The following is a 27,684-nucleotide window of genomic DNA, read 5'->3' as shown; positions in this document are numbered from 1 at the left end:
ATGGAGCCTCTGGGAACAGCCACGATTCTGCTGGCGATGTGTGTCTCTTTCCTTCTTTTCTTTTCCACCTGGAGGAAGAGGTCAGGAAAAGGGAAGTTGCCACCTGGTCCTTTTGCTTTTCCCCTCATAGGGAACATGCTGCAGCTGAGCAGGAAGAACTTGCCCAAGCATATAGAGGAGGTAAGGACATTATCTTGGTATTCATTGCGGGAGGGTAAGCCATCATTTAGCACAGCCCGGCTGAAACCTCGCCTAGTGGCAATGATGCTTTGGCTCAGATTTCTGGCTTACTATTTCACAAAGCTATAAATCTTGGAATCTGAATAATACACTGCTCATCCATGTGTGTGTGTGAGGGAGGGTACAAGGTGTTGCAGGCTGGGGAACGTGGTCTAGTGGGTTACTTAAGGAACTGGCAGTAGCAAGCTTTGGGTGCAGTTCCTACCTTTGCTACAGCCTCCAGCTGTGCTCTGGAGCACGTCACATAACCTCTTTCCCTTACTTTACCAGCTGTAGAATAGCTCTTATGACATTTGCCCCCATCACAAAACAATGGTAAGGCAAAACCTCCAGCTCTGCACAGCAGAAATACTGTAGCAGTACATCATGCTCTGGCACTTTAGCTACCTCTGCAAACAGTACTGGGACTGGAGAGAGAGGTTAGATTCTTTCCTTCTCATGATCATCACAAATAACGACAGGTGGGCAGGACAAATGCTGTCTCCTGTTGCAGCTGGTCCCCTTCCTTCTCTGCCCATCATGCCCTGTGATACGGATGTGTTTGTCAATTGATTCGCACAGGTGCAAGCAGTTGCAAATTGGACGTATGCTGGTGGTGTAAAAGAGAAAACTGAAGCTCAGTTTTCTCTCTCTTTGGCACTGGAGGGCTGGCAGGAATAAATGAAAGGAAATTCTCTCTCGTCCTTGTAAAATCAGCTGACATGACTGAATAAATGCAGGTGGTATTTCTGTGGAATTAGTGTCATTTTAACATAGAACTCCAAATCACCATTGAAAGTCCCCCTATTAATGCAGTCTGCTCTTATAATGAGGTATTGTATAACACAGACAGGATTACCCTGGAACCACACGGACAGACACATCTCTAGGGGAAAATGTTAAAAATACTTGCCTATAACAACGTGTTGCCCTGAAAGTCAGGGAGTCCCAGACCTACAAGGTAGGTGCCTGACTCTGTGAAATCAGTGGAGTAAAGCTCCTAAATACATTGGAGGATCTGGGCTGAAAAGGCCAAGCCTGGGCTGAGATCAGTGGTAAAAATTGCCTAGGATTAGCTGCATGGCAGGAGAACGTTTCCATCACCAAGTTGTAATTTCATCCACTCAGCCTATTCTGATCCTTAATTAAAGTGGATCTAACTGGAAACATTTTGGCCCTTGTGTTCAATTTTCACAGCTCAGTGGAACGTACGGCCCGATTTTCACGATATACTTGGGCTCAGAACCGGTTGTGGTGCTGAGTGGATATGAGATTCTGAAGGAAACTCTGATCAATCTCGGGGAAGAGTTCAGCGGAAGGGGAAGTATGCCAATATTCAAAAAAAACACCACGCAACCAGGTACATTTCAGATAACTTCAGCATGTGAAGCTGGTGTTCTCTGCCCAGGGAGAACCTGGCTGAGAAGGGAAGAGGGATCGAGCTGGAGTTTCAGTAATACTGGAGAAAAAACTGGACAGATCCTCTTGGTTGCAGGAAAGATCTCATTCTGCTTTGCACCACTGCTTCACTGACATGACTCGCTCCTAGCATTTCATTACAGGTTTCTGAGAGGTAACAGCTGCACTAATGTACTTTACAAGGCCTGGAATACAGCCAGGAGGCAGGGTTGGAGAGGCAAAGAGGTTTAGAACAAACCATAAGAAGTCCTCTGGCACCTTACAGACTCTCAGAATATTTTGGAGCATAAGCTTTCATGGGCATCTGATGAAGTGGGTCCTTGCCCACAAAAGCTTATGCTCCAAAATATCTGTTAGTCTATAACGGGGGTTCCCAAACTTTTCGGCATCAGGCCTCCTTTTTGCTTCGTGAGAAACCCTCACATCCCCGGCCTCTTCTTTACCATCATCTAACCCCTCTTTTAACAAAAACTCAATCATAATTTAAAATAAAACACAAAAACTTGATATAAAAATGTTATTTAAAATTAAAAATAAGCATAAGTAGCTTTTTCTGGGCCCCTTCAAGGTGCCTGGTGCAGCCCCAGCTGGCTAGCTGCCTCAGCCTCGTGCCAGCCGCCAGAACTGACTGCGACAGCCACCAGCCTGCCTGAGACCTGCGCTGCCGGAGTCACCTGCCTGAGCCCTGCACCCCTGGGGCCAGCTGCCTGCCCGCCTGCTGGGTGCCTGAGCCCTGTGCTGCTGGAACCAGCTGCCGGCTGGTAGGCCATGGGCCAGCTGCCAGAGCTGCCCACCCAAGCCACACACACTGCCGGGGCTAGCCACTCAAGCCCCACATTGCTGGGGCCAGCCACCTGCTTGCCAGCCCAAGCCTCCCGAGCCTTGCACAAGCCGTCCAGCTACCCGAGCCCCTCCCATCCCACCAAGCCAGGCACCACCAGCCCCCTGTTCCCATCCCCCTCACCTGAGCCAGGCACCCCCAAGCCCCCCATCTAACCCCATTCTCCTCCTCCCCCCAACAACCCACACTCCTTCTTCTTTGCAGAAGGCAGCTAGCTCCACATGGGTCTTTGCCAGCTGCTTTCTTTTTATGGCGGCTGCACCAGGTCACTCACATAAAATAGCAGGGGCTGAGAGCCAGAAGCAAAGGCCGGATCTTTCTTCAGGTGGGGGGAATGATGGGGGGGCTGGGTCGTCTTGTGCCCCCCATCGAAGCCCGTGCTACAACAGTGCCCCCCGCTGGGCAGCACGGGCTACCACAGCTTGCCCACGGTCCCAGCGGAACCCAGGCTCAGTCTCCGTTAAGGAACCGGCTGGCGGTCGGCCCCAGCTGGGGAGGCTGACCCTGGCCCCGGGTGGGGCGGCACTGGAGGCTTGCCCTACCCTCAGGAGAAGGCAGCAGTCAGCCCGCAAGTAGTTTGGATGGCCCCAGGCCTTGGGGCAGGGCAGGACGACAGGTAAGTCTGCAGTTGGGGAAGCCCAGCCCTTAGTTCAGGGCAGGGCAGCAGTTACACAAAGTTTGGGGAAGCCCAGCCCTGAGTTCAGGGCGGGGCAGCAGTTACACAAAGTTTGGGGAAGCCCAGCCCTGAGTTCAGGGCGGGGCAGCAGTTACACAAAGTTTGGGGAAGCCCAGCCCTGAGTTCAGGGCGGGGCAGCAGTTACACAAAGTTTGCGGAAGCCCAGCCCTGAGTTCAGGGCAGGGCAGCAGTTACACAAAGTTTGGGGAAGCCCAGCCCTGAGTTCAGGGCGGGGCAGCAGCTACACAAAGTTTGCGGAAGCCCAGCTCTCAGTTTGGGGTAGGGCAGCAGTTACACAGAGGCGGCTCTCCCCTACGCGGGGTTGGCTTTAGCACGGCGAGGGTTTACCCCGCCAAGGAGCCGGGTAGGGGGTCGCAGGCCCTTCCACTCCACTGCGACCTGGCCCGGGGCCCTGTGGACCGCTTACACCAGACCGTGGCAGTGGGGATCAAGGCCACAACACACTGCCAAGGGTTCCGGTGAAGCGTTCCCCGGGTCACTTCCTACCTCCACCTCCATCTGGGTCAGGTCCCAGTCAGCCTGGTTGGTGGGTAGGTCCCCTCGAAGTTGTTTGCCTTCGGGGGCTCCGGCCAGTCCGACATCTCCCCGTCGTTGGGGTAGTCTGGCAGTGGCAGCACGGTGGGTCCAGGGCAATTGGGGGCCTCAGCACTGCAGGGGTCCGGCCAAACTCCGGAGTCGGCTGCTTCCGGGGCCTCTGGGTGGCTAGGCCCAGGCCATCTGTTTGGGCCTGGCAGGCCCTCCAGGGAGGGGTCCCTCCACCTGTGTGAGGGTCCTGGTAGATCCGGGAAGTCCGGGTAGGTTCCCTGGGGCATCCATATCTGTAGCTGCCCAGGCTGGTCTGGGCAGCTGGGGGGTAGCTCTCGCCAACGGGCCGGGCGGTGGCAGACTCCCTGCCCCGGCACCCAGGAGCCTCCTCCCAGCACGGCGGCCCAGCAGTTAATGGGCCCCGAGACCCGCCTCGGCCCTTCTGGCTTTAGGCCCCGCCCTCTGAAGGGCGGGGCACCGGTGTTCCAGCTCAGGGCCTGCCCACCAGGGCCTCTGAACAGCCTCCTCCACCTCTGAGTCTGGGGAAGGCCACAGAGGCTCGCTAACCTCCCCCCTAGAATTTCTACACATCCCCCCAGGGGGTCATGCCCCCCCGTTTGGGAAACCATGAGCTATAAGGTGCTACGGGAGTTCTTGCTGTTTTTGAAGATACAGACTAACTCAGCCACCCCTCTGATACTTGTCACAGACCAAACCATGAATTTCTATAACTCTTCCTCCTCTGTGCCCCCTATCTAGGAATATCCAAGGAGTGGAGAACGATTTTTTTTTTATCCTGTCGTAATGAAAAATGATGGTGAGCATAAAAAATATGGAAGTCCCGAGACATCCATTACAGGAAATCTTGATCTGATTCAGGCATTAAGTTGGAATCTAGTTATAAGAGAATCCAAGCGTGTGGGGGGGGGGAGACAGTTTTCAGCATTGTTCCTTAATTACACAGAAAAAAAAAAAACACTTGAAAGGAATATTTTTGGGGTTGTAAAAGCAAGCAGTGAGAAGTTAGGAAATTCTTCAAGTAAGGCTGCCTGTGTAACTGAGCAGACATCTGAGGCAAGGGAGTAATGGTAGGTGTTCACCTCATGTGTGCCTAACGGGGACTAGGGACCCTGAGGTGGTGCTGGTGCATCACTAGTGAGGATAGAACCATTGGACATTTTAGCTGGTAAACGCCAAGAATTCTGTATTGTATGAAATGTGATGTTTTTTGAATCATACCTTGGGCGCATTTTGGAAAAGCGCTGTAAATGCAGTGGGCTATAATTATGAAAATGATATTAATAGCCTTGGGGTAATTGGATAATGGAGGTGGACAGGTAATCAGCAGGTTGTCTTCTAACAAGCCATAAAAGAAGAGTGTTTCTTTAGGTGTGAACCTCTTTTGCAATCTGTCCCACCTTGATGTTAGCCTGGACAAGCTGCAGCTCTGAGGAAGAGCTTGGTACAGCTTGAAATCTTGTCCCTTCTGGCAGCCCAAGTTGGTCCAATACAAGATGCAAACACCCCTATCTTGTCTCTGTATTATCTGGGGTCCAGCATGATGAGAGGTATATTGCAGACAATAGTTGCCACCTAGCTGTAGTGGAGAGGTAGCCGTGTTAGTCTGTATCTTCGAGAACAACAAGAAGTCCTGTGGCACCTTATAAACTAACAGATATTTTGGAACATAACTTTTGTGGGCAAAGACCCACTCATGCATCTGACCAAGCGGGTCTTTGCCCACAAAAGCTTATGTTCCAAAATATCTGGTAGTCTATAAGGTGCCACAGGACTTCTTGTTGTTCTAGCTGTAATGTTGTCTCCTGCCTGGGAGAACACAAACTGTGACCGTTAAGTTGATGAGGAACCTTTGTCTCAGCAACGTTTGGGTGTTTTCAAATAGGCAGACTGAATTTGGCCCTCTCACCTTTCATCTCTGTTCTCCTCCCATTTCCAGGTATCATTTTCAGCAATGGGGAGCAGTGGAAGCAGCTCCGGCGATTTGCCCTCGCTACTCTGCGAAATTTTGGGATGGGGAAGAAAAGCATTGAGAAGCGGATCCAGGAGGAATCCCATTTTCTGATGGAAAGACTCAGAAACACACATGGTAGGGATGGCGTCATGTCTGCTGGGAAAAGGGAAGTCAAACACTCTTACCTCAGTGTTTTTCATGATGTTCATTGGTTCAAATGTCTTAACTCAAGCCATTAGCTGCACATAGAACAACCTGTATTAATGTAATGGAAAAGGAAGAGCCACGGGTCATGGGCCTTCAGGGTCATGTCAGGGACCGCGCTGAATTATTTTTGAGCATCCAGTAACATGTATCTGTCCCAATTGATCTTGCCCTTCTCTCACTGTTGGAGCAAATGGTTCTTCTTCGAGCGTTTGCTCATATCTATTCAAGTTAGGTGTCCATGCACCGTTTGCACAGCTGTCAGGTCAGCTGTGGGGTCCCCTAAGTGGTGCTGGTGTGCAGTCCTATATATGACCCTGCCAACTCAAAGGCCAAAAGAAAGTAGAGGTAGCTGGGCCACATTCTCAGAAAACCATCATGCAGCACAGTCCATCAAGCTCTCAAATGGAACCTGCAAGGAAATGCCAAAGAGGAAGACCTTGGACAATGTGGAGAAGGTCTACTGAGACTGAAGGACGACAACTGGGGTAACTCCTGGAGTCAGCTAGATGTTTTGTCCTGAAACAGACTGAGATGGAGGATAGTTGTAGATAACCTACCCTCCACAAACATTTAAGGTAACTTAAGTCAGTCCAACCGTCCCTCAGTTCCTTCTTCCCACCTGTGTAGGCTTTTAGTTCTGTGGCTGAGTACCTGTTGCATATGCTGCATCTCCCTAGATCTTTGTGTGTAAATAATTGTAAATAGTTCTCCTAGCGTAGTCTGTTCTTTAACTAGGTAGTGATAGGCACTCAGCAGGTGGACTGACTACCCCTGTGTCGCCTCTGGCGATTGAGGCATGAAAAAGTCCCAGGGTGTCAAGCATTGTAGCTCCTGCTTGAAGTCTAAGCTGATGAGTAGCTTCCATGACTTCTGCTTTTGTTAGCTGGGGGAAGCACGTCAGACTAAGTCACAAATTTTCAAGGCTTTTCAGCCCCAGACTCAGGAGGAATGTGACTTTCAGCTCCATCATCTCCTCCTGGAATCAGCCCTTCGACCTCTGTGGCAGAAGTCTGCAGCAGGTTCTTTGGTGCCTGGTGCGCCATCTTTGACCTCAAGCTCAGAGCTAAAGAAAGATGGTTTGTGGCACCAAAGCCTCCGGCAGGGCACCACTCTCACTCTCTGGCACAGGCCTTGAAGACTTACATGTTTCTGGCACCCAGTTCTGTTGGCGCTGATGCCCTCAATGCAGGCAGCACCTGAAAGCTCCAGCGCCCACGACCCTGATGCCTCAGCATCCCACACACCAAGCCGGATTCTCCTCAACTCACCCAGAGGAGAATCAGTGCTGGTTGGCCCTTCGTTCATGCCCGACACATACCAGGCAGTGCAGACTGAGGACTAGGTCCTTTGTCATGTCTCCTGGAGCAAGCCTGCCTTAATGGGTCCACCCATCACAGTACAAGCTCAGCATGGCTCAGAGTCCTGGCTTGGCCATTTGCAGCATTGCTCTCCCTCCTGCTCCACTCATAGCCAGTCCCATTTGAGGGCCGCTGTGGATTGTGACACACACTGTCCTCCACACCAAAGCTCAGCACTGTCCTTCCTGGCAGTGCTCCGTCCATTGTCCTGGTCCCAGTGGTAAGCAGTCTTGGCCCCGTTCCTTGGAACATGTGGGCACTCCTCAGCACCCTTCCCACTTGGTCCACAGGTCCCACTCGCCATGCCAGTCCCCTGGCCGGGCTCACTTGGGCTACGTCTACACGTGCAGCCAACATCGAAATAGCTTATTTCGATGTTGCGACATCGAAATAGTCTATTTCGATGAATAACGTCTACACGTCCTCCAGGGCCAGCAACGTCGATGTTCAACTTCGACGTTGCTCAGCCCAACATCGAAATAGGCGCAGCGAGGGAACGTCTACATGTCAAAGTAGCACACATCGAAATAGGGATGCCAGGCACAGCTGCAGACAGGGTCACAGGGCGGACTCAACAGCAAGCCGCTCCCTTAAAGGGCCCCTCCCAGACACAGTTGCACTAAACAACACAAGATACACAGAGCTGAGAACTGGTTGCAGACCCTGTGCCTGCAGCATAGATCCCCAGCTGCCGCAGAAGCAGCCAGAAGCCCTGGGCTAAGGGCTGCTGCCCACGGTGACCATAGAGCCCCGCAGGGGCTAGAGAGAGAGAATCTCTCAACCCCCCAGCTGATGGCCGCCATGGAGGACCCAGCAATTTCGACGTTGCGGGACGCGGATCGTCTACACGGTCCCTACTTCGACATTGAACGTCGAAGTAGGGCGCTATTCCTATCTCCTCATGAGGTTAGCGACTTCGACGTCTCGCCGCCTAACGTCGAAGTTAACTTCGAAATAGCGCCCGACACGTGTAGACGCGACGGGCGCTATTTCGAAGTTGGTGCCGCTACTTCGAAGTAGCGTGCACGTGTAGACGCAGCTTTGACGTGCAGGTCCTGTTCAGCACATCGCTTGTGGTCTTGGTGCCAGTCACGTTCTCTGCATCAGTCCTGATTCCGGCACCCATCTCCTGCATTGCACAAACCCCTGTCTTGGTGTCAGTCTTGCTGAATGCATTGGTCCCAATCCAAGCACCGGTTTCTTTCAGCTCACCAATCTCACTCTTCTCATTCCCAGCAGTGATCTTGTTCTTGACGCTGGCCCCATTCTTGATGCTTGTTCTCCACGCTGGTCTCGCTCTCCTTTACTTTCCTGCTGTCCTCTGCAGTGCCGTCAGCTTTCACTGTTCCAGCTTGGTGCAGTTTGACACCTTCCTTCTGTGGCTTCTGTTGAGGCAGCACCACCCTGGCTTTCACTGTTTATTGACCGGCTTATGTGTATTGAGTGTCTTGATGTCTGCTTTGTGTCCCTTTGTTCTTTGGCAAAGGTTTTGCCCAGTCTGTCCAATGGACATAGTGTCATGTTGGCATATAATAGCATATATAATGTTGCTGGAAGTGCACGAGAATGTGCCTTTGATCTTATAACTAACATGGTTAGGTCCAGCGATGGTATCCCCAGAATAAATATGCAGACAAATTTGGCAGTGGGGTTTGTTGCAAGGAAAAGTTCCAGGATTTGTATTACTGTGGTGTAGCCTGTGATTGCTGGTGAAATGCCAGGTCAGGAGGTTGCTTATAGGAAAGGACAGGCCTGTCACGTAGGGCCTTTTGAAGTGTAGCATCCTGATTCAGAATAGGCTGTAGATTTTTAATGATGCATTGCAGGGGCTTGAGATGGGAGCTATAGATGATGACAAGTGGTGATCTATTGTTGATCTTCTTAGGGACTATTGCTGTCAGTCTCACCTTGACTCTTGTCCTGTGGGGAGAGAGACACAACTTCCCCATGTTTCCGGGGCCTTGATATGGAAGGTGAACACAGGGAATTAACACTGACTCTCTTTCATTTTGTTTTGCTCCAGGGCAGCCATTTGACCCCACCCTCTTCATCACCCATGCAGTCTCCAACATCATCTGCTCCATTGTCTTTGGCAATCGTTTTGACTATGAGGATAAGAAGTTTGTTACTTTAATGAGTCTCATAAAAAAACATAACATCCAGAGCTCTCCCTGGGTAGCGGTATGTTCTGGGGTTATTCGGCTCCTATTTATTCTACTGGGGGAGAGGATGGAGAGTTCTTTCTTAAACTCTTCATTTTTCTTAAATAAGTGTTATTTCAGATTCCCATAATGGTCTTACTCTCCTCATTCAGCTGCAGCTACTATTAAACTTCCTTCTAAGGGTGGTTTAAACACTCTCATAAAACATTTCACTAGCTCAGAATTTAGTTTGCTCGAGGGCATTGTTTATCAACACAATTGGAGAAAATTATCAAAATCATCGATAAAAATACTGATACCGATACCAATCACAGTGGTGGGGGAGGGCTAGCTCAGTGGTTTGAGCATTGGTCTGCTAAACCCAGTGTTGTGAGCTCAATCCTTGAGGGGGCTGTTTAGGGGGCTAAGGCAAATACAGTAAAAATAAAATCGGCCAGGGATGGTGCTTGGTCCTGCTAAAAGGGGACTTAGTGACCTCCTAAGGTCCCTTCCAGCTCTATGAAATGTGTATCTCCATAAATTCAGTTCGCATGCCCTTGTACTTGAGCAGTGCAATAAGCAAATGTCTTCCTCACCTCACAGCCAGCCAACTCACCCCACGCGGTACTCCTGAGAATCTCACCCATGCTACAAGGAGGGGTCATACACTCTCCTGGCACAGCTTAATCAAAATAAATGGAGTTACACCAGAAGGGAGACTGTAACCCTTTACTTGCCACTTCAGGAAGTCTAGAGAACATTTTTCTTTGAAAGGTTATAATGGTTTAGCTTAGCAAACAGGAGCAGCTAAAAGGTTTCATGGGGGAGTTTATAGGGGGAGTTTGAAGCAGGCCAGATACACCTGGCATTCTTTAAAACCTCTTTTAAGCTAAACTAAAACCAAAGCTACCTGATTTAAATAATAAGCCAGTTCAGACTGCAATCCTCTCTAGGAGGAAATGGAGGCAGAAGCCCAGCAACAGACTGGGGGTTATCCTCTTTATTGCACCCAGTGTAACATGTATGATTAACTCCCCTATGGATGGGTGTCTGATGTGTGCATTCGATGGAAGGAGCTCCTGGCCCTGAGAGACTGTGCATGGCCTTTGGAGGTTAGGGTGGCTGAATTGGAGGAGTTAAGGGAGGCAGAGAGGTACATAGCTGAAGCACTGTAGAACTCTCTCACCTCCATTCAGACAGCCCCTGTGTTGTTGAGGAGGATAAAAAAACCAGGGAAGGAGAACATCTAACTGGAACAGAGGGAAAAGATTCCATAGTTGTGACTCTCCTTCCCGATGACATTGTGGTATCCTTTCATGTTAAGGATACCTCTCCTGGGGGAGGGTATCCCAATCATTAGGAAAAGGAATAGTAATGGGGAATTGGATCAGTAGAAACATAGACAGCTGGATTTGTGATGAGCAGGAGAACTGGATGGTGACTTGACTGCCTGGTGCGAAGGTTGAAGATCTCTTGAGACATCAAGATAGATCTATGTGAATACTGGGGAGGAGCTGCTGGTCATGGTACACGTAGGTACCAATGACATAGGAAAGGATAGGAGAGAGGTTCTGGAGGCCAAATTTAGGTTGCTAGGAAAGAGATGGAAATTCAAGACGTCCATGGTGGTGTTCTCTGAAATGCTTCCAGTTTCGCATGCAGGGCCAGGTAGGCAGGCAGAACTTCAGAGTCTCAATGCATAGCTGAGATGATGATGTAGGGAGGAAAGGTTTAGATTCATTAGGAATGGTGGGAACTTCTGGGAGAGAGGGAAGGATGGGGTCCACCTAAACGAAAATGGGAACAGCCTACTGGCACTTACCATTAAAAAGGTTACAGCAGAAATGTAGCTCTTTAACAAAATGATTTATTTGGTGATGAGCTTTCATGGGACAGGCCCACTTCATCAGATCAATACAAACTGACATTGATAAGTACAGAGGACCAAAGAAATAGAATTTTTCAATAAAAACTAACAAGGGGGATGAGGGGCAGGAGGATGTTAATTGTCCTGCCTGAGATAATTACGACCATCAAAGGAAGGGAAGCACGAGAATGTGCCTTTGATCTTGTAACTAACGTGGTTAGGTCCAGAACAAAAAAGCAGTAAAGTAGCACTTTAAAGACTAGCCAAATAATTTATTAGGTGAGCTTTTGTGGGACAGACCCACTTCTTCAGGCCATAGCCATACAAAAAAAGAAGAGAATAAATTTTCTAAATTACTTCATCTCTGATATGTCAACCTTGATTACTATTTTTGGTTCTCTATGCCTTAAATATTAAGTCTGTTCTGATATAGCTATGGTCTGAAGAAGTGGGTCTGTGCCATGAAAGCTCATCACCTAATAAATTATTTTGTTTCTCTTTAAAGTGCTACTGGACTGCTTTTCTGTTTTGATAGTATATAGACTAGGACAGCTTTATCTCTGCTACTATTCACAAAAAATCAAGACCCTAGTATTCGGCATAATGGATGGTTCGACTAGGACAGGCAGACCTCACAGAGAATGGATAGATGATTTAGTAGATTGGTGCGGAGCTAGTGTACAGAAACTAAGCCACTCTGCACTGGATAGGGAAAGATGGAAGGAAATAGTAGCTGTGTCTACACGTGCACGCTACTTCGAAGTAGCGGCACTAACTTCGAAATAGCGCCCGTCACGGCTACATGCGTCAGGTGCTATTTCGAAGTTAACTTCGACGTTAGGCGGCGAGATGTCGAAGTCGCTATCCTCATCAGGAGATGGGGATAGCGCCCTACTTCGACGTTCAACGTCGAAGTAGGGACCGTGTAGTCGTTGCGCATCCCGCAACATCGAAATAGCGGGGTCCGCCATGGCGGCCATCAGCTGAGGGGTTGAGAGACGCTCTCTCTCCAGCCCCTGCTATGGTCACCGTGGGCAGCAGCCCTTAGCCCAGGGCTTTTGGCTGCTGCTGCGGCAGCTGGGGATCCATGCTGCAGGCACAGGGTCAGCAACCAGTTGTCGGCTCTGTGGATCTTGTGTTGTTTAGTGCAACTGTGTCTGGGAGGGGCCCTTTAAGGGAGCGGTTTGTTGTTGAGTCTGCCCTGTGACCCTGTCTGCAGCTGTGCCTGGCACCCTTATTTCGATGTGTGCTACTTTGGCGTGTAGACGTTCCCTCACAGCGCCTATTTTGATGTGGTGCTGCACAACGTCGAAGTTGAACATCGACGTTGCCAGCCCTGGAGGACGTGTAGACGTTATTCATCGAAATAGCCTATTTCGATGTTGCTACATCGAAATAAGCTACTTCGATGTAGGCTTCACGTGTAGACGTAGCCAGTGAGAGAGACATCAGACACCAACGGGTGCTGAGCCCATGGTTATTGATGATGATGATGATGATGACTATTCACCATGGTTAGGTCCAGTGATGGTATCCCCACTGCCAACTGTGTCCACAAATTTATTCTGGGGATACCATCAGTGGACCTAACCATGTTAGTTACAAGATCAAAGGCACATTCTTGTGCACTTCCAACAATATTATATATGCCATTATGTGCCAACCATGCCCTGCCACTATGTAAATTGGACAGACTGGGCAAAACCTTCGCCAAAGAATAAAGGGACACAAAGCAGACATCAAGAGAATTTGTGTTCTGGAGTAAAAAGCATTTAAAAACAGATCAGAGCGAGAACTTTGTGAGTTGGAATACATATTCAAATTTGACACATTAACACATGGTATGAACAGAGACATCAATGACCTCATGCATTACAGGACTGCTTCCCTTCCTTTGATGCTTGTAATTATCACAGGTGGGACAATTAACATCCCCCACCCCTTATCCCCCCCGCCTCCTCCCCTCAGTTTTTGTTGCAATTTTTTTTTTGGTTCTCTGTACTTATCAGTCTGTATTAGAAGTGAGCTTGATCTGATGAGGTGGGTCTGTCCCACGAAAGCTCATCAGCAAATAAATAATTTTGGTAGTCGTTAGAGTGCTACATTTCTGCTGGTTTGTTTTGTTGGACTACAGACTAACACCACTACCTCTCTGTTACCACTAAAAAGCCTGTAGAGTAGTTAAACTAAGGGGTGGGGGAAACCCAGTAGGTGCAGAGGAGCACATGGATCTGTTGGAGACACCTCTTAGGGAAAGGCCTGTTAACAGAAATTCTCTGTGTCCTAGTAAGGAGGAGAGGGTCGAAGATGATAAACTATGGGGAAGGTCAGATGAGAAACAATCAAATGAAAAAGAGTCTAATGCATCAGAGGAAATGGCAGACGGATAAATAGTGACAGATTTTAAAGTGCTGGTACGCAAATGCTAGAAGTCTAAATAATAAAATGGGTGAACTAGAGTGTCTCGTCTTAAAGAAGAATAGTGATATTATAGGCATCGTAGACTCTTGGTGAAATGAGGACAATAAATAGGGTACAGTCATATTAGGTTACAAAATACATTGGAAGGACAGAACAGGTCATGCTGGTGGGGGTGTGGCCCTATACACGAAAGAAAATATAGACTCAAATGAAGCAATAATCTTAAATGAACCCAAAGGTTTGACAGAATCTCTGTGGATAGTAATTCCAGGCTCTAATAATAAGAATATAGCACGAGGGATTTATTACCGACCACCTAACCAGGATAGGGATAGTGACAACAGGGTGACCACATTTCCCTATGTGAAATAGGGAACACCTGCTAAATTGCTTGGAGTTAAGCAAGTTCAGTGGCAATTCATGAGAATGATGCAGTATGAACGTTCAAAATAACGTTAAGTTGAGTGAGTTCCCATATACTGCGTTATTATAACAAAATGGGTAAAAATTAAAAATGTAGATCTACAATTGAGTGGTTATTGCTCTATAAAAGTGCCTGGCTTGGCCTAATCTTGCTGTCCTTCAGAGTGTGGGCTGGTAGTATGAGATGGAGATGCGGGAGGCTGAGGGTATGGGGGGAGGGCAGGGTAGGGTTAGGTGAGTGAGCTGCTGGAAATCAGGACTGGGTGTGTGTGCAGGAGAGCAGGAGTCAGGATAGGAGGCTGGAAGTGGGGAGGAGCTCTGGGGCGGGTTCTGGAACCATATAAACCATCTGATATTGTTGCAACTTTCCATCTAATTTCACTGGTGTCAGTGGATTTACAGCAGATGAACCCTTAGCTTTCAAGCTAAGCTATTATTCCATACTTAATACCTTTCAATACTTCAGTGTATTCAATACAGCTCAGCATACCTTCTAATAGCCATACACATGATGGGATGGATGGTCACCCTAAGTGACTATGACATGCTAAGGGAGACTAGAGAGGCTATCGATATAAAAAACTCAGTAATAATGCAGGATTTCAACCATCCCCGTATTGACAGGTTACACGCCAGCTCCAGACAGTATGCGGAGCTAAAATTTATTGATACCTTAAATGACTGCTTCTTGAAGCAGCTGGTTCTGGAACCCACAAGGATAGAGGTAATTCTTGATTTAGTCCTAAGTAGAGCACAGGATCTGGTCAAAGAGGTAAATATAACTGGACCGCTTAGCAGTAGTAACCATAATGTAATAAAATAACATCCCTGCCGTGGAGAAAACACCTAAGTCATGTCTACACGTGCACGCTACTTCGAAGTAGCGGCACTAACTTCGAAATAGCGCCCGTCACGGCTACACGTGTTGGGCGCTATTTCGATGTTAACATCGACGTTAGGCGGCGAGATGTCGAAGCTGCTAACCCCATGAGGGGATGGGAATAGTGCCCTACTTCGAAGTTGAACATCAAAGTAGGGCACATGTAGCCGATCCGCGTCCCGCAACATCGAAATAGCAGGGTCCGCCATGGCGGCCATCAGCTGAGGGGTTGAGAGACACTCTCTCCAGCCCCTGTGGGGCTCTATGGTCACCGTGTGCAGCAGCCCTTAGCCCAGGGCTTCTGGCTGCTGCTGCTGCAGCTGGGGATCCATGCTGCATGCACAGGGTCTGCAATCAGTTGTCGGCTCTGTGGATCTTGTGCGGTTTAGTGCAACTGTGTCTGGGAGGGGCCCTTTAAGGGAGCGGCTTGCTGTTGAGTCCGCCCTGTAACCCTGTCTGCAGCTGTGCCTGGCACCCTTATTTTGATGTGTGCTACTTTGGCGTGTAGACGTTCCCTCACAGCGCCTATTTCGATGTGGTGCTGCGCAACGTCGATGTTGAACGTCGACGTTGCCAGCCCTGGAGGACGTGTAGATGTTATTCATCGAAATAGCCTATTTCGATGTCGCTACATCGAAATAAGCTACTTCGATGTAGGCTTCATGTGTAGACGTAGCCCTCAGCAGCCAACTGTGTGGCATTTAATTTCAAAAAGGGAAACCACACAAAAATGAGGTTAGTTAAACAGAAATTAAAAGGTAGAGCGCCAAAAGTAAAATGCCTGCAAGCTGCATGGAAACTTAGAATCATAGAACAATAGAGCTGGAAAAGACCCAAAAAAGCCATCAAGTCCAGCCCCCTGCTCTAAGCAGGACCAAACCCATCAGATCAGCCCCACCAGGGCTTTGTCAAGCCAAGACTTAAACACCTCCAGGGATGGAGACTCCACTACTAGAGGCCCAATTAAAATGTATACCCCAAATTTTAAAACACAGTCAGAGAACCAAAAAGTGCCACCATGGCTGAGGAACTGTCCCAGATGAAGATGTCATTAGAGGAGGGACATCAGCTATCCAGACTTATGTTGGGAAACTAACACAGCGAGGCACAGAATATCCAGAAAGTTCTTGCACTGCATGGATGACAATTTTTTCTTTCAGAAAGTGGAAAAAGCTACTGGGGGGGAAGCAGTTCTAGATTTGATTTTTAACAAATAGGGAAGAACTTGCTGAGAATGTGAAAGTGGAAGGTAGCATGAGAGAAAGGGACCATGAAATCACAGAGTTCATGAATCTAAGAAACAATGAAAGGGACAGCAGCAAAATAGAGACAAAGGTTTCAGGAAAGCAAATTCTGGTAAACTCAGAGGCTGTGTCTACACATGTAAGATCTTCTGGAAGAACACAGGCTTCTTCTGGAAGATCGGGGGAGAGTCCACATGTGGAAGGTGCTCTTCCAGAAGAAATCTGGAAGAAAACACCATTTCTTCCAGATCCCTAATGCCACTTGCGTAAGGGGAATAGTTCCTTCTTCTGGAAGATTCTTCTGGAAGAAAGCACGTGTGGACGCTCACAGACTGCTTTTTCTAGAAGAAGCGGTCTGCCATGGTGGCTTCCCCCTCAGAGATGGCAGACAATCTAGCAAGCTCCTGGTGGCTCTATGGTGCTGCTTTAACTGCTGCTGGAAGCAGGTAAGGACCTGAGAAACCACGGAGCAGAAAGCAGGGGCTGTGAGGTTGGCAGCACATGGGAGACTGCAGCACCAAGCTTACTGCCACCCCAGAGTCGACGGCCAGCAGCCGGATGGCCAGAAGCCAGCCTCCCCATGCCCACCACGGTAAGGATGGAAGTGCAAATATAGAGCGCATCTATAAAAAAGGGAGAAAAGAACAACCCAGAAAACTACAGACCAGTCAGTTTAACTTCTGTGCCAGGAAAGGTGATGGAGCAAATAATTAAGGAATTCCTCTGCAAACATCTGGATGAAAATAAGGTGATAGCTTGCAATGTTCTGTTCACTCTATTTTGATAAGAAGGTGACAGAGAAGAACTGTATTGGTCTGCTGGAGCAGAGTCATTTGTGGGAACACTTTGATTCTGTGTTGTGCTCAGATAATCCATCTGTGTTTTTCTTTCAACCTTTATAGCTGTACAATTTTTTACCAACACTTATGGATTACATTCCTGGGCCTCACCACGAGCTGTATAGAAATAGTCAGATGTTCAGACAATTTGTTCTGGAGAGAGTGAATATGCATAAAGAATCCCTGGACCCCAACAGCCCTCAAGATTTCATCGATGCTTTCCTTATCAAAATCAACGAGGTATGTGAGGGCATCAGCTTTTCCCCACTATTGTGGCGGGGACTACACATCTCCTCAGGATTACTTTGTTCAGGAACAACGTAGGACATGGCTTTCAAGAGACACAAAGGGGAGACATGGTCTGTGCCCAAGGAATGTGCATGATCGTGGTCAAGCTCTGTTCTCTTCCTTATTTCATTGAAAAGACGCAATGCATCACAGCGACATTGCTTAAATCTTAGGTGCTCTGGGCCACATGTGCAGGATTTTAATGATGATGAGAGGTGGATCACCTGTTGGATAGAAGAATATGTCTGTGAATATCTGAATATATCCTACAGTTGTATTGTCAAGGGCTAAGGAATTTCTCCCAATCATTTTGCAGGAGCAAAAGAATGGCCACTCAAACTTCCATATGGGAAGCTTGTTACAAAGCTCTGTAGAGCTCTTTTTTGCTGGAACAGGGACAACCAGCACCACCCTAGTCTTTGGACTCCTGATTCTTCTGAAATACCCAGAAATAGAAGGTAAGAGACCTGTGTGCTCTCTCTCATTCTTTCATAAAATGGTAGTTCTCTAGAGCCGTGAGGACTGCATGGACCAGTAAATGGCTACAGAGCACATGCCCGTCAGTCACTAGATCAAATCTGGCCTGGTGGGGCAGTGACTCATGTTGCTGCCATGTGGTGGTAGTTCACTGGCTTATGTGAAGTGAGTAGAAGAGATGTTGGAGGGATTTCCTACCCCAGTTTCCTGCAGGCTGAGGTCCCTCATCCCAAAAGCCCGTTACAATGGGCATTATTTGTCCCTGTGTCAACAGTGTGAGCAAAGGGTCCAAAGGCTGAATGGGCCCTTGTGATTGATTTCCCCTCTCAGTCTAGATCATTGTTGAGGGTCCCAGGGAGAGGCAGGGGGTTTGACACCTTGGAACCTCCATTGTTACTGCCCTCGCTGTGCTGTCCTGAGAGTAACAGATACCTTCCCACTCCGGGCATATAAAGTGGCAAAGTCATTACGTCTTGAGATTTAATCAGTTTGTTCATGGCCAGATTGTGTAAGGTTCTAAATAAGAGCTCTGACAGTGCTAGAGATTATGCACAGAGCAGACAGGTGCAGGGAAATTCACACTTCATGGGTTTCCTTTGCTGGCACAAGTGATATCGGGGGGAAAGCTTTAGTTACCATCTCATGATGAGTAGTTTGGTATATGAACTGGTGGCAACACCCCTTCTATCTAATGTGTATCATAACTAAATGTGAGTAAAATCACTGTCTTGGGATTACATTTTCTCACAGCTGCTAGGGTAAGCAGCTTTTGTAACAACTAACCCACCAAGCAAACAGTCCTACAGCACCTTAGAGATTAACTCCTTTATTATCTTGTGACCTTTTGTTGATAAGACCCACTTCTTCAGATGAAAATGGAGTAGACAAATAGAATCCAGGCTTTAGATAGGAGGCCAGGGGAAGGAAAAACCCTGTTACTTGTCATTAGTAGGATCAGTTGATGAATCAAATTAAGTAGGATTTGTCCCATTCCTGTGAATATCAGAGGTGGGGAAATTTCCCTTGTAATGCATAAGATAGTTGAGATCTTTGTTCAGGCCTATTTTAAACGTGTAAAATTTTTCAAATGAATTCCAATTCAGATGTCTCCATTGGTAATCTTGTGGCAAAATTCTTTTGTAGAAGAATGGCTACTTTTAAATCCATTATTGATTATCCAGGGAGATTAAAGTGTTCCCGTATAGGGTTATATGTATTCCAATTCCTGATGTCAGATTGATGTCTGTTGGTCCTTTGTTAAAGAGACTGTCCAGTTTTTCCAATGTACATGACAGAGGGGCATTGCTGGCACGTGATATGTGGGTGTATGAGCCCTTGATAATGTGGTGGATATGGTTAGGTTCTGTGCTGGTGTCACTTGTATAGACGTGAGCAGAACTGGCAACAAGGTGCTGTTGGGATAGGTTCCTGGGTTAGTGTTTCTGTGGATAGTGGTGAGTATTGTCTTGAGGTTGGCCAGCTGCCTGTAGGAGTGGACTGGCCTGTCATGCAAGGCCTGTGAGAGGAAGAGATCATGTTCAGTATTAGTTGTGTGTTGTCAATGATGCACTGAAGAAGTTAAACTGGGGCCTGTAGGTGGTGACAACTGGTGCTCTGTTGTTTTCTTTGTTGGGCCCCCTCCCTCTCTGCTATATGAACCCCGGGTTCTATTTTTCTACTCCATTTTCATTTGAAGAAGTGGGTCTTACCCACGAAAGCTCATGACCTAATGAATGTGTTAATCTCTGAAGTGGTACAGGACAGCTTGTTGTTTGTGAAGCTACAGAGCAACATGACTACTCCTCTGAGACTAATTGACTGGGTTTGTTATAATCCCATGTTGCAGACAATGGGACAGAAGGGTGGACGAATCTGTGGGAATCCTGTTCTTTACCATTATTGTTAAATCTCCTTCATCTGATGACAGAGAAAGTTCACGAAGAGATTAATCGTGTGATTGGCCAAAGCCGAAGCCCCTGTATGGCAGATCGAAGCCAGATGCCCTATACGAATGCTGTGGTCCATGAAATCCAGAGGTTCATTGCCATTGTCCCATTAGGCGTCCCACGTGCTGTGACTACCGATGTTCACCTCAAGCAGTATGTGATTCCCAAGGTCTGTTCCGATTGTGTGTGTGAGTGAAAGGTCGAGCTCATTCACCTTTTTCTCTTTTTAATGTTGAATTATTCACAGTAGAAATGCTTCCGCTAGATCTGGGCCTCTCACCATGAGGTATGTTTTCCAATCCTCTTGTTGTTTGAATTGTGGGCAACAAAACTACACGCAGTTCTTCTGGCAGCACTCTCACCAGTGCCAGATGCAGAGATAAAATAACCTGGCTACTCCTTCCTTAGGTTCCCTTGTGTCTTCAGCCCAGGATCATAGAACAATAGGGTTGGAGGAGACCTCAGGAGGTCATCAAATCCACCGTCTGATCAAGGCAGGACCAACCCTAACTAAGTCATATCAGCCAGGGCTTTGTCAAACCAGGGCTTAACAACCTCTAGGGGAGGAGATCCTCTTACTTCCTGAGTAACCTACTCCAGAGCTTCAGCAGCTTCTTAGTGAAATAGTTTTTTCCTAATAGCTTTACACTAGGACTTCATGTCCAACTGTTTACCCACCACAACCCCCATATCGTTTTTAAGGGTCACTACTTCCTATGCTAGGGGTCCATCCTTTAAGAAAGTCCTACAGCCTTTCTTCCCAAACACACATTTACATTTAGCTGTATTGTACACATATGGTTTCCTTGTGTCCCTTTTACCAAGTAATCTAGATAGCTCTGAATCAGTGACCTGTCCCATTCATTATTTACCACACTCTTAATTTTGTATCATTTGCAAACTCCATCAACGATGATTTTATGTTTTTATTCAGGTCACTGATTAAAAGATTAAATAGGTCGAAGAACCAACCCCTGTGGGACCCTGCTGAGAGCAGACCTAGTCAATGACAGTATCCTATTGACAATTAAATTTTGAACCCTATCAGTCCAATTTTAGTCCATTTTGTACGTGTCATACTCAATACATATTTTTCTGTTTATAATCAATATCTCATGTGGCACCAAATTATGCCTTACAAAGGTCTAAATATATTACGTCAGTACTAGCAGCCCTTCAAATATCCTTGCAATCTCAAAAAAGGACATCAAGTTAGAGTCACAGAACCTATTTTCCATAACCCCATGTTGATTTGCATTAGTTACTTTATCCTCATTTAGTTCTCTATTAACCTTGTCCCATAAAATCTACTCCATTATCTTGCCTGGCCAAGAAGTCAGGTTGTGAAGCCATCAGCTCATCCCAATAACCTTTTTTAAAAATTGGCCATGTTAGTTTTCCTTCCAGTCTTCTGGAACTTTCTTGCTGCTTCCAGGCTTATTGAGAATCAACAATAATGGTCCAACAAGCTCTTTAAAACGATGATCCAAATTATTTGGACCTCCTGATTTCAAAATATCTAACTTCAGTAGCTTCTGCTTAACATCCTCCAAAGGTGCTAGTGGTCAGATATACAAGGCCAGAAGGGATGATGACTATCTGCTCTGACCCCCTCTATATCACAGGCCATTGAACTTCCCCAGAATAATTTCTTTGATGTAGCTTCTCTCTCTCTGGCAGTGGTGTTTTTCTTGGTCTGATATGCTGAATAATACTTAACTCTTGGATTTCATAGCACTTTACAAAGAGGAGGTAGTACCACTACGTCCAATTTACAGATGTGGTAAGAAGGGCTCTGAGAGCAACAGTGACTTGCCCAAAGTCACGCCATGTATTCTAGCTCTGCTAGCAAGTAGATTCAAGGGTGAACTGCAGCTCAGAGGGACTAGCTGTGCTTCTGGTTGAAACTGTAAAGTTCAGGGAGATGAAACAATGATACATCTCAGAGTCCACCTTGGTGAATTTTGGAGACTTCTCTCTGTTGGACAGTATCCACATCAACACTTCCTTCTGCATTTGCTAATATAGGGCACCACGATATTTCCTAGGCTGAAGTCAGTTCTATATGACAGGACAGAATTTCCAAACCCAGAGCAATTTAACCCAGGTCATTTCTTGGATGAGAATGGTGCCTTCAAGAAGAGTGACTTCTTCATGCCTTTTTCTACAGGTAAAAGAAGCTGGTTTTTATTACAGATCTCAGACTGTTTTGTGCATTGTGTTTTCAGGTGGCTCACAGAGGTAAAAGTGGGCTGGAATGGGCTGTGCTACTCTTATAGCTACTGTTTGAGTATATCTTGCCTAAAGCATAGATCCCAGAATAGAACGGGGTAATCTAGCTGAGACCCAACAAGTGCTGAGCAGAGTTGGATAATTATCTACCATGTCTTCATATAACATTCCTGTTAATACAGCCCAGAATTCAATTTCTGATCTGCTACAGCCTCCCTAAGCACTTTTACCAGTGCTACTGTTTTGCCAGTTATTCCCCATTTTAAAGGTGTACATAGTAATTGTCCATATATTAAAAGCATGATCTCCCCTCTACTATCCATGTCATTTATGGAATTACTGAATAGAAGTAGAGACAAGAAGAACCCTGTTAAATACACCCTTGCAATCTGAAAGAAGATCATTGATAGCTACTCTTTGAGTATGTGTTTTCAACCAGTTTCAAAACCTGCCTTACAGTAATGTTATCTAAATAACGTTTCTCATGTTATCTAAATAACATTTTTCCTAATTCACTTACGAGAATGTCATGTGTTTCAGTGTCCAAAGCCTTATTAAAACCAAGATACATCACATCTACTGCTTCCCCTTTGTTCCCTGGGTCAGTAGCCCTGTTAAGGAGGAAAGTAAGGTTGGTTTGGCATGATTTGCTCTTGACAAATTCCTCCTAATGCTATTCTCTTCTAGGTACTTATAAATTGTCTGGTTTCATAATTTATTCCTGTAGCCTTCCAGGCCAACTGATTTACCATTCCCAAGGTCCTGTTTGTTCCCCTTGTTGAAGATAGGAAGGATATTTTTCAATCACCAGTCTTCTGGGACCTCACCCATGCTTCATGAGCTCTTGAAGATAATTGCTAACAGTTCAGAGATTGTTTGACCTAATTATTTAAGTTCCTCAGGCCCTGCAGACTTGAATGCATCTAACTTATCAAAATGTTCTGTAACCAAAACAAAAAAGCAGTCTAGTAGCACTTTAAAGACTAACAAAATAAATTATTTTGTTAGTCTTTGAAGTGCTCCTTTACTGCTTTTTTGTTTTGGTAGTATACAGACTAGCGTGGCTCTCTCTCTGCTACTATTCTGTAACCAGTTTGTGATGGGTCTGGTCACAGATACTACCTTGTGACTGTCACTTGATGTGCTGAAATATCACTGGAGCTACTTTCCTGCCTTCCTGGGCACCCCTGAATTCTGTCATGCTGAGCCAGGCCCTCAGGCTTCTTTCTTCCGGTATTGACCACACCTATATTCAGCACTTTGCAGAATAAAACAGGCATTAAATCAGCTCAGCTCTGGGAAGGCTCAGACAAAGGGACTCACCTCAGCACCCAAATGGACAGCCTCAGTGGGACCTGAACCCCAGATAAATTTGTCTTACTCTGTACAAAGTTTTATATAAGGTAAACCTATAAGCTCCTTCTCTCCACCTCACTGCCCCAGGAAACAAGTACTTACCACTGGTGATTTTATTAAGTATTAGGAGATTTTCCCAGCGTTGCATGGGTCCTTCACTCAAATAAGTTTTGTTCTTCTTCACTTAAATAATTGGTTGGGGGTGGAGGGTGTTCAGTAGGCAGGCTGTCCCAGCAAAAGAGGACAACCCTAGCCCTGTCACACCATAGCAGTTTGGGGCCAGGTAAGACACATACCCTCCTCTGGCCCCAGCTGTGGGACGGATGGGCACACAGACAAATTCTCTTCAGTATGTAGCAGATACCTGCCCCTTTCTCCATCCTGCCTCCTGCTGGCCCAATGGGGTTATAGCTGTCCTAGTCCTCAACTCTGGCCCCCTGTGGTCATTCTGCAGTATACTGTCCTTCCTACCAGATCCCTCCCTTTCCATTTTATGAGAAACAATCACATTCTAAGCACATCCCATTGTCCCAGAACAACTAAACCCTGACCTTAATATAAGCTATGATAAAAGAAAGCTGTGTACCAAATCTGGAGCTCCTGGTTCTTACCAATTAGGAGGAGTTCTTGAGCAGACTCACAGACAGATGGACAGACACACACACAAAGTTTCTAAGTCTATATGTAATAGGTAAAAGGTAGGAGCTGAGTGGTCATAGGAGACATCAGACACAACAATGTAGGTTACTATGCAAAATAAAGCAGATACACTAAGAACTTTGTCACATGAAGGCTGTCTACACTAGCCCCCGCCTTTCAAAAGGGGTGTGCTAATGAGACACTTCGGCAGATGCTAATGAGGCGCTACCAAGAATATGCAGTGCCTCATTAGCATAATGCCAGCCACGGCGATTTGAAAGTGCCGCTTTTGAATCACGCACCGCCCATGTAGATGGGGGCCTTTTGAAAGGACCCCCCCTTATTCCTAAAACTTTCAAAGACTGGGGGGTCTCTTCAAAGGACCCCCGTCTACACAGGTGGCGCGTGATTCAAAAGCGTCACTTTCAAACTGCCATGGCTGATATTATGCTAATGATGTGCTACATATTCATGACAGTGCCTCGTTAGCATCTGTCGAAGTGTCTCATTAGCATCCCCCTTTCTAAAGGTGAGGGCTAGTGTAGACATAGCCAAAATGTTTCGGCTTAGCAGTTGTTGTACTAATCACCCTCACAAATTACATTCATTCCAGTCCAGGCTCAGATCATTCCATCCATCCAGTTTCACTCGTTTCCAGTAGACATCTTGGGTTGTACGCTGGGGTGTCCTGACCACAGGCAGCCACCACTTTTGTTTGGCTTCCCACCTTCATATAGATTTTGCCCAAGGTGGGAATCCTTTGTGTTCAATTCAAACTTTTTCTCCCTTTCATGGAAAAGTGCAGCCTCCATGCGGGGTCCCAGCATCAGGTAACATGTAGAACCAACCATAGCTCATCCTCTGAGGCTTATGGGAAAAACAAGTCCATTCACAGTTCGTTGCTTTCTTCCCAAAGGACCATCATGATCCAGAAGTACAATTAACGGCCCTCACTCAGCATGCCTACATTAACAACACAGGTTTATATTCCCTATTTCTAACTTCAAATAGAGGAAGGAATGGTCATATTCAGTAGATTACAAGCTTTCCAGTGATACTTTACATGAGGCACTTTGCATAAAGCACATTCCAGTTGTGCCCCATGATATTGTTCTGCTCCTGTAAGGAAGTGTGTTCCTTCCTGCTGTTAACAGTAACTGTGCTGCGTGGTCACCATTCAGCTTTCCCGGAAGGCTGGAGTAAGAGGGGCATCAACTACCTCAGCCTCCCTGATGTCATCTGTGAGGGGAACTTAATGTCTCTACTTCTCTCCCCACCATTGAGCTTCCCTGCCGCTTTGTTACTCCCGCCTTTTAGCTTTCTTCCTCCAGCCTGCTACTCAGGACACCAACCCCTCACTACTTGTTACTCTTCCCCTTCTATTCAGTCACCCCCTTGTAAACCCCCCCCCCCCAAAACTGGTCAGCTTGTTTGGAAATTGGATAACCTTCTCTTCAAACCCTACATCTTCCCACCATCCACCCACTTCTATCCTTCCCCCAAACTGCCTTTAAAATGTGCATTTAAGGAACTCAAATCTTTAAATGATCAGTGGCTCCTTAAAGCCTCCATATGCTTTCATGCCATCCTGAACTCTGAGGAGATAGCCATTGCCATCCATGCACTTACCCTCAGTTACTGCGTGCATCTAATCATAGAATCCTAGGGCTGGAAGGGACCTCAGGAGGTCATCTACTCCAGCCCCCTGCTTCAAGCAGGATCAACCCCAAACTTTAACCCTGAGAGTTTAAACCCCAAACTTTAACCCTGAGAGTTTGCTTCTGTAATAACTGTGTTTAAAATGTGCTGCCAAAAAAAGACACCCAGCATGAATTCGAAATTCCTTTTCCACTGCAGGGAAACGGATTTGTGTGGGAGAGAGTCTGGCTCGGATGGAGATCTTTTTGCTACTGACAGCGCTTCTGCAGAACTTCACCTTGAAACCTGTCCTGGACCCCAAAGACATTGATCTAATGCCAGTGACAAGTTTTATAACAATTGCACCGAAATCATACCAGCTCTGTGTTCTGCCTCGAGAAAGGGACTGAAGTCACCTGAGTAGCTTATGCCTGTGCATAGGTGCCAACTTCCCCTATAGCCAGGGGGTGCTTGACCCCCACGCTCTGCCTTTGTTTGACCCTCCCTCCATCCCTTCCTCTAGCCCTGCCCTTGCTCCACCACATCCCATACCCACTGCACCTCTTTCTCCAAGACTCCGCTTCCACCCCACTTCTTCCTACTCCAGCTCCACCCTGCCTCCCTTCAACCCTTTCCCCGAAGCATCCCACCCTGCCTCTTCCCATCCTCACCCAACCTTGTGCCCCATACCCACTCCTCTCCTCCCACCTAGAGCTTTCTGAATGCCACGAATCAGCTGTTTCCAGTGTTCAAGAAGCACTGCAAGGGCAGGAGAGGAGTAGGTCAGAGGGAACACTAACACATGGGAAGCAATGGGAGATATGGAGAATGGGAGGGAGCTTGGTACCAATGGGGGTGCACCCACCCACTGTTTTCCCCAAGTGTGCTCCAGCCATGGAATACCCATGAAGTTGACACCCATGAGCCCATGTACTGGCCTGATTGTCTTTAATTCTGGACTCATGAACACAGCGGGAGCAATGAACTCATTCTCTTCAGACAGATCAATTACTAGTTTTGCACATAACTTGAATTTAACGAAATTATGCCCACGATCAAAATCGAATCATAGACTGGGATCGAAAAGCCATGGACTGTAATTGCATACTGTTCGCAGGCAGGCTTTGGTGTGAATGAAAGTGAGGTATGTCAAGTGAAGCAGTAAGCGTGGAGAAGGAAGAAATAAATCTGTAACTGACTGTGATCAATTAATTATAAATTCCACTGCAGTTGGACCAGCTGGAAAGGTCTTTATTGGCAAGGAGTTGGTAACAGTGTCCCGCCTGTGAGCTCTGAACAGCCAATGAGAATAAATTGTGACACTGCAAAGCTTTTGGCTTGATAATCTACTTTAAAGTTGGTCCCCATTAAATTTCCAACTCACCCCAACACTTGTGTGTGTGTGTGTGTGTGTGTGTGTGTATACATATTTATGTAGTTTTTGTGATACATATTCCAGGACTATTAATTAATTCATTATTAATGGTAGCCCATCGATCCGATGATGACAAATCTGTGCAGATCATCTGTTATTGGTCTCATGGTGTGCCCTCTGTTGACTGTATAAGCCAATTCTAGAGGTGCACGTTTTGCCGCAGATGGTGCATGGGAAGTTTGCAATCTGTGGGTTGTGCATTGCTGATGTTCTGTGATGTCGTTCGCATGCCTCTTGTAGATGGCGGCAGCAGTCTTCCTCAAAGGCAATGCAGGTATTTCTGACTGTTGCACACCACCATGTTCTGTCACTGGCGGCGCCCTCAAGGTCCCTAGGTTTGATACTGCTGTACTGCAGATTGGCTTTGATGGTATCCTTGTAGCATTTCCGTGGATGACCTATACGCTGGATGCCCTGGGAGAGTTCACCATACAGATTCCAGGACTGGTACTGAGCCAAAAGGTGCAAGTTTCTTCACCGAACACTCACTGAAGCAACCAGATGTGATGCTATTTTAGCTTTGGTATCTGGGGTGGGAGGTAGCAAAGGTCTCATGAAACAACTGGTTTTAGGGGACAACCTTCATTCTAGTGGTCATGAGCTAAGTCAGTTTAAATTAA

General features: G+C 46.9%; 1 protein-coding gene across 4 annotated transcripts; it reads left to right on the top strand.

Annotated features, from left to right (window-relative positions):
* Positions 1-26,950, top strand: LOC142015904 (cytochrome P450 2H1-like). Of its 4 annotated transcripts, XM_074999848.1 has the most exons (10): positions 1-180; positions 1,417-1,579; positions 5,659-5,808; positions 9,262-9,396; positions 11,812-11,837; positions 17,117-17,293; positions 17,658-17,799; positions 19,746-19,933; positions 21,793-21,934; positions 25,849-26,950. In XM_074999848.1, exons 1-10 carry the CDS (start codon positions 1-3, stop codon positions 26,037-26,039), a joined length of 1,494 nt encoding a protein of 497 aa, XP_074855949.1. In that variant the 3' UTR covers positions 26,040-26,950. The 4 variants fall into 4 exon arrangements, with proteins under 4 accessions (XP_074855949.1, XP_074855948.1, XP_074855947.1 ...); XM_074999847.1 differs by lacking the exon at positions 11,812-11,837 and having other exon boundaries at positions 9,262-9,419; XM_074999846.1 differs by lacking the exon at positions 11,812-11,837 and having other exon boundaries at positions 9,262-9,431.
* The last annotated feature ends 734 nt before the right edge of the window (positions 26,951-27,684 follow it).

This window comes from Carettochelys insculpta, chromosome 7 (genome assembly GCF_033958435.1).
Source record: "Carettochelys insculpta isolate YL-2023 chromosome 7, ASM3395843v1, whole genome shotgun sequence".
NCBI classification, from domain to species: Eukaryota; Metazoa; Chordata; order Testudines; family Carettochelyidae; genus Carettochelys; species Carettochelys insculpta.
Note: the sequence above shows the minus strand (reverse complement) of the source record. Positions and strands in the feature narration are given on the sequence as shown.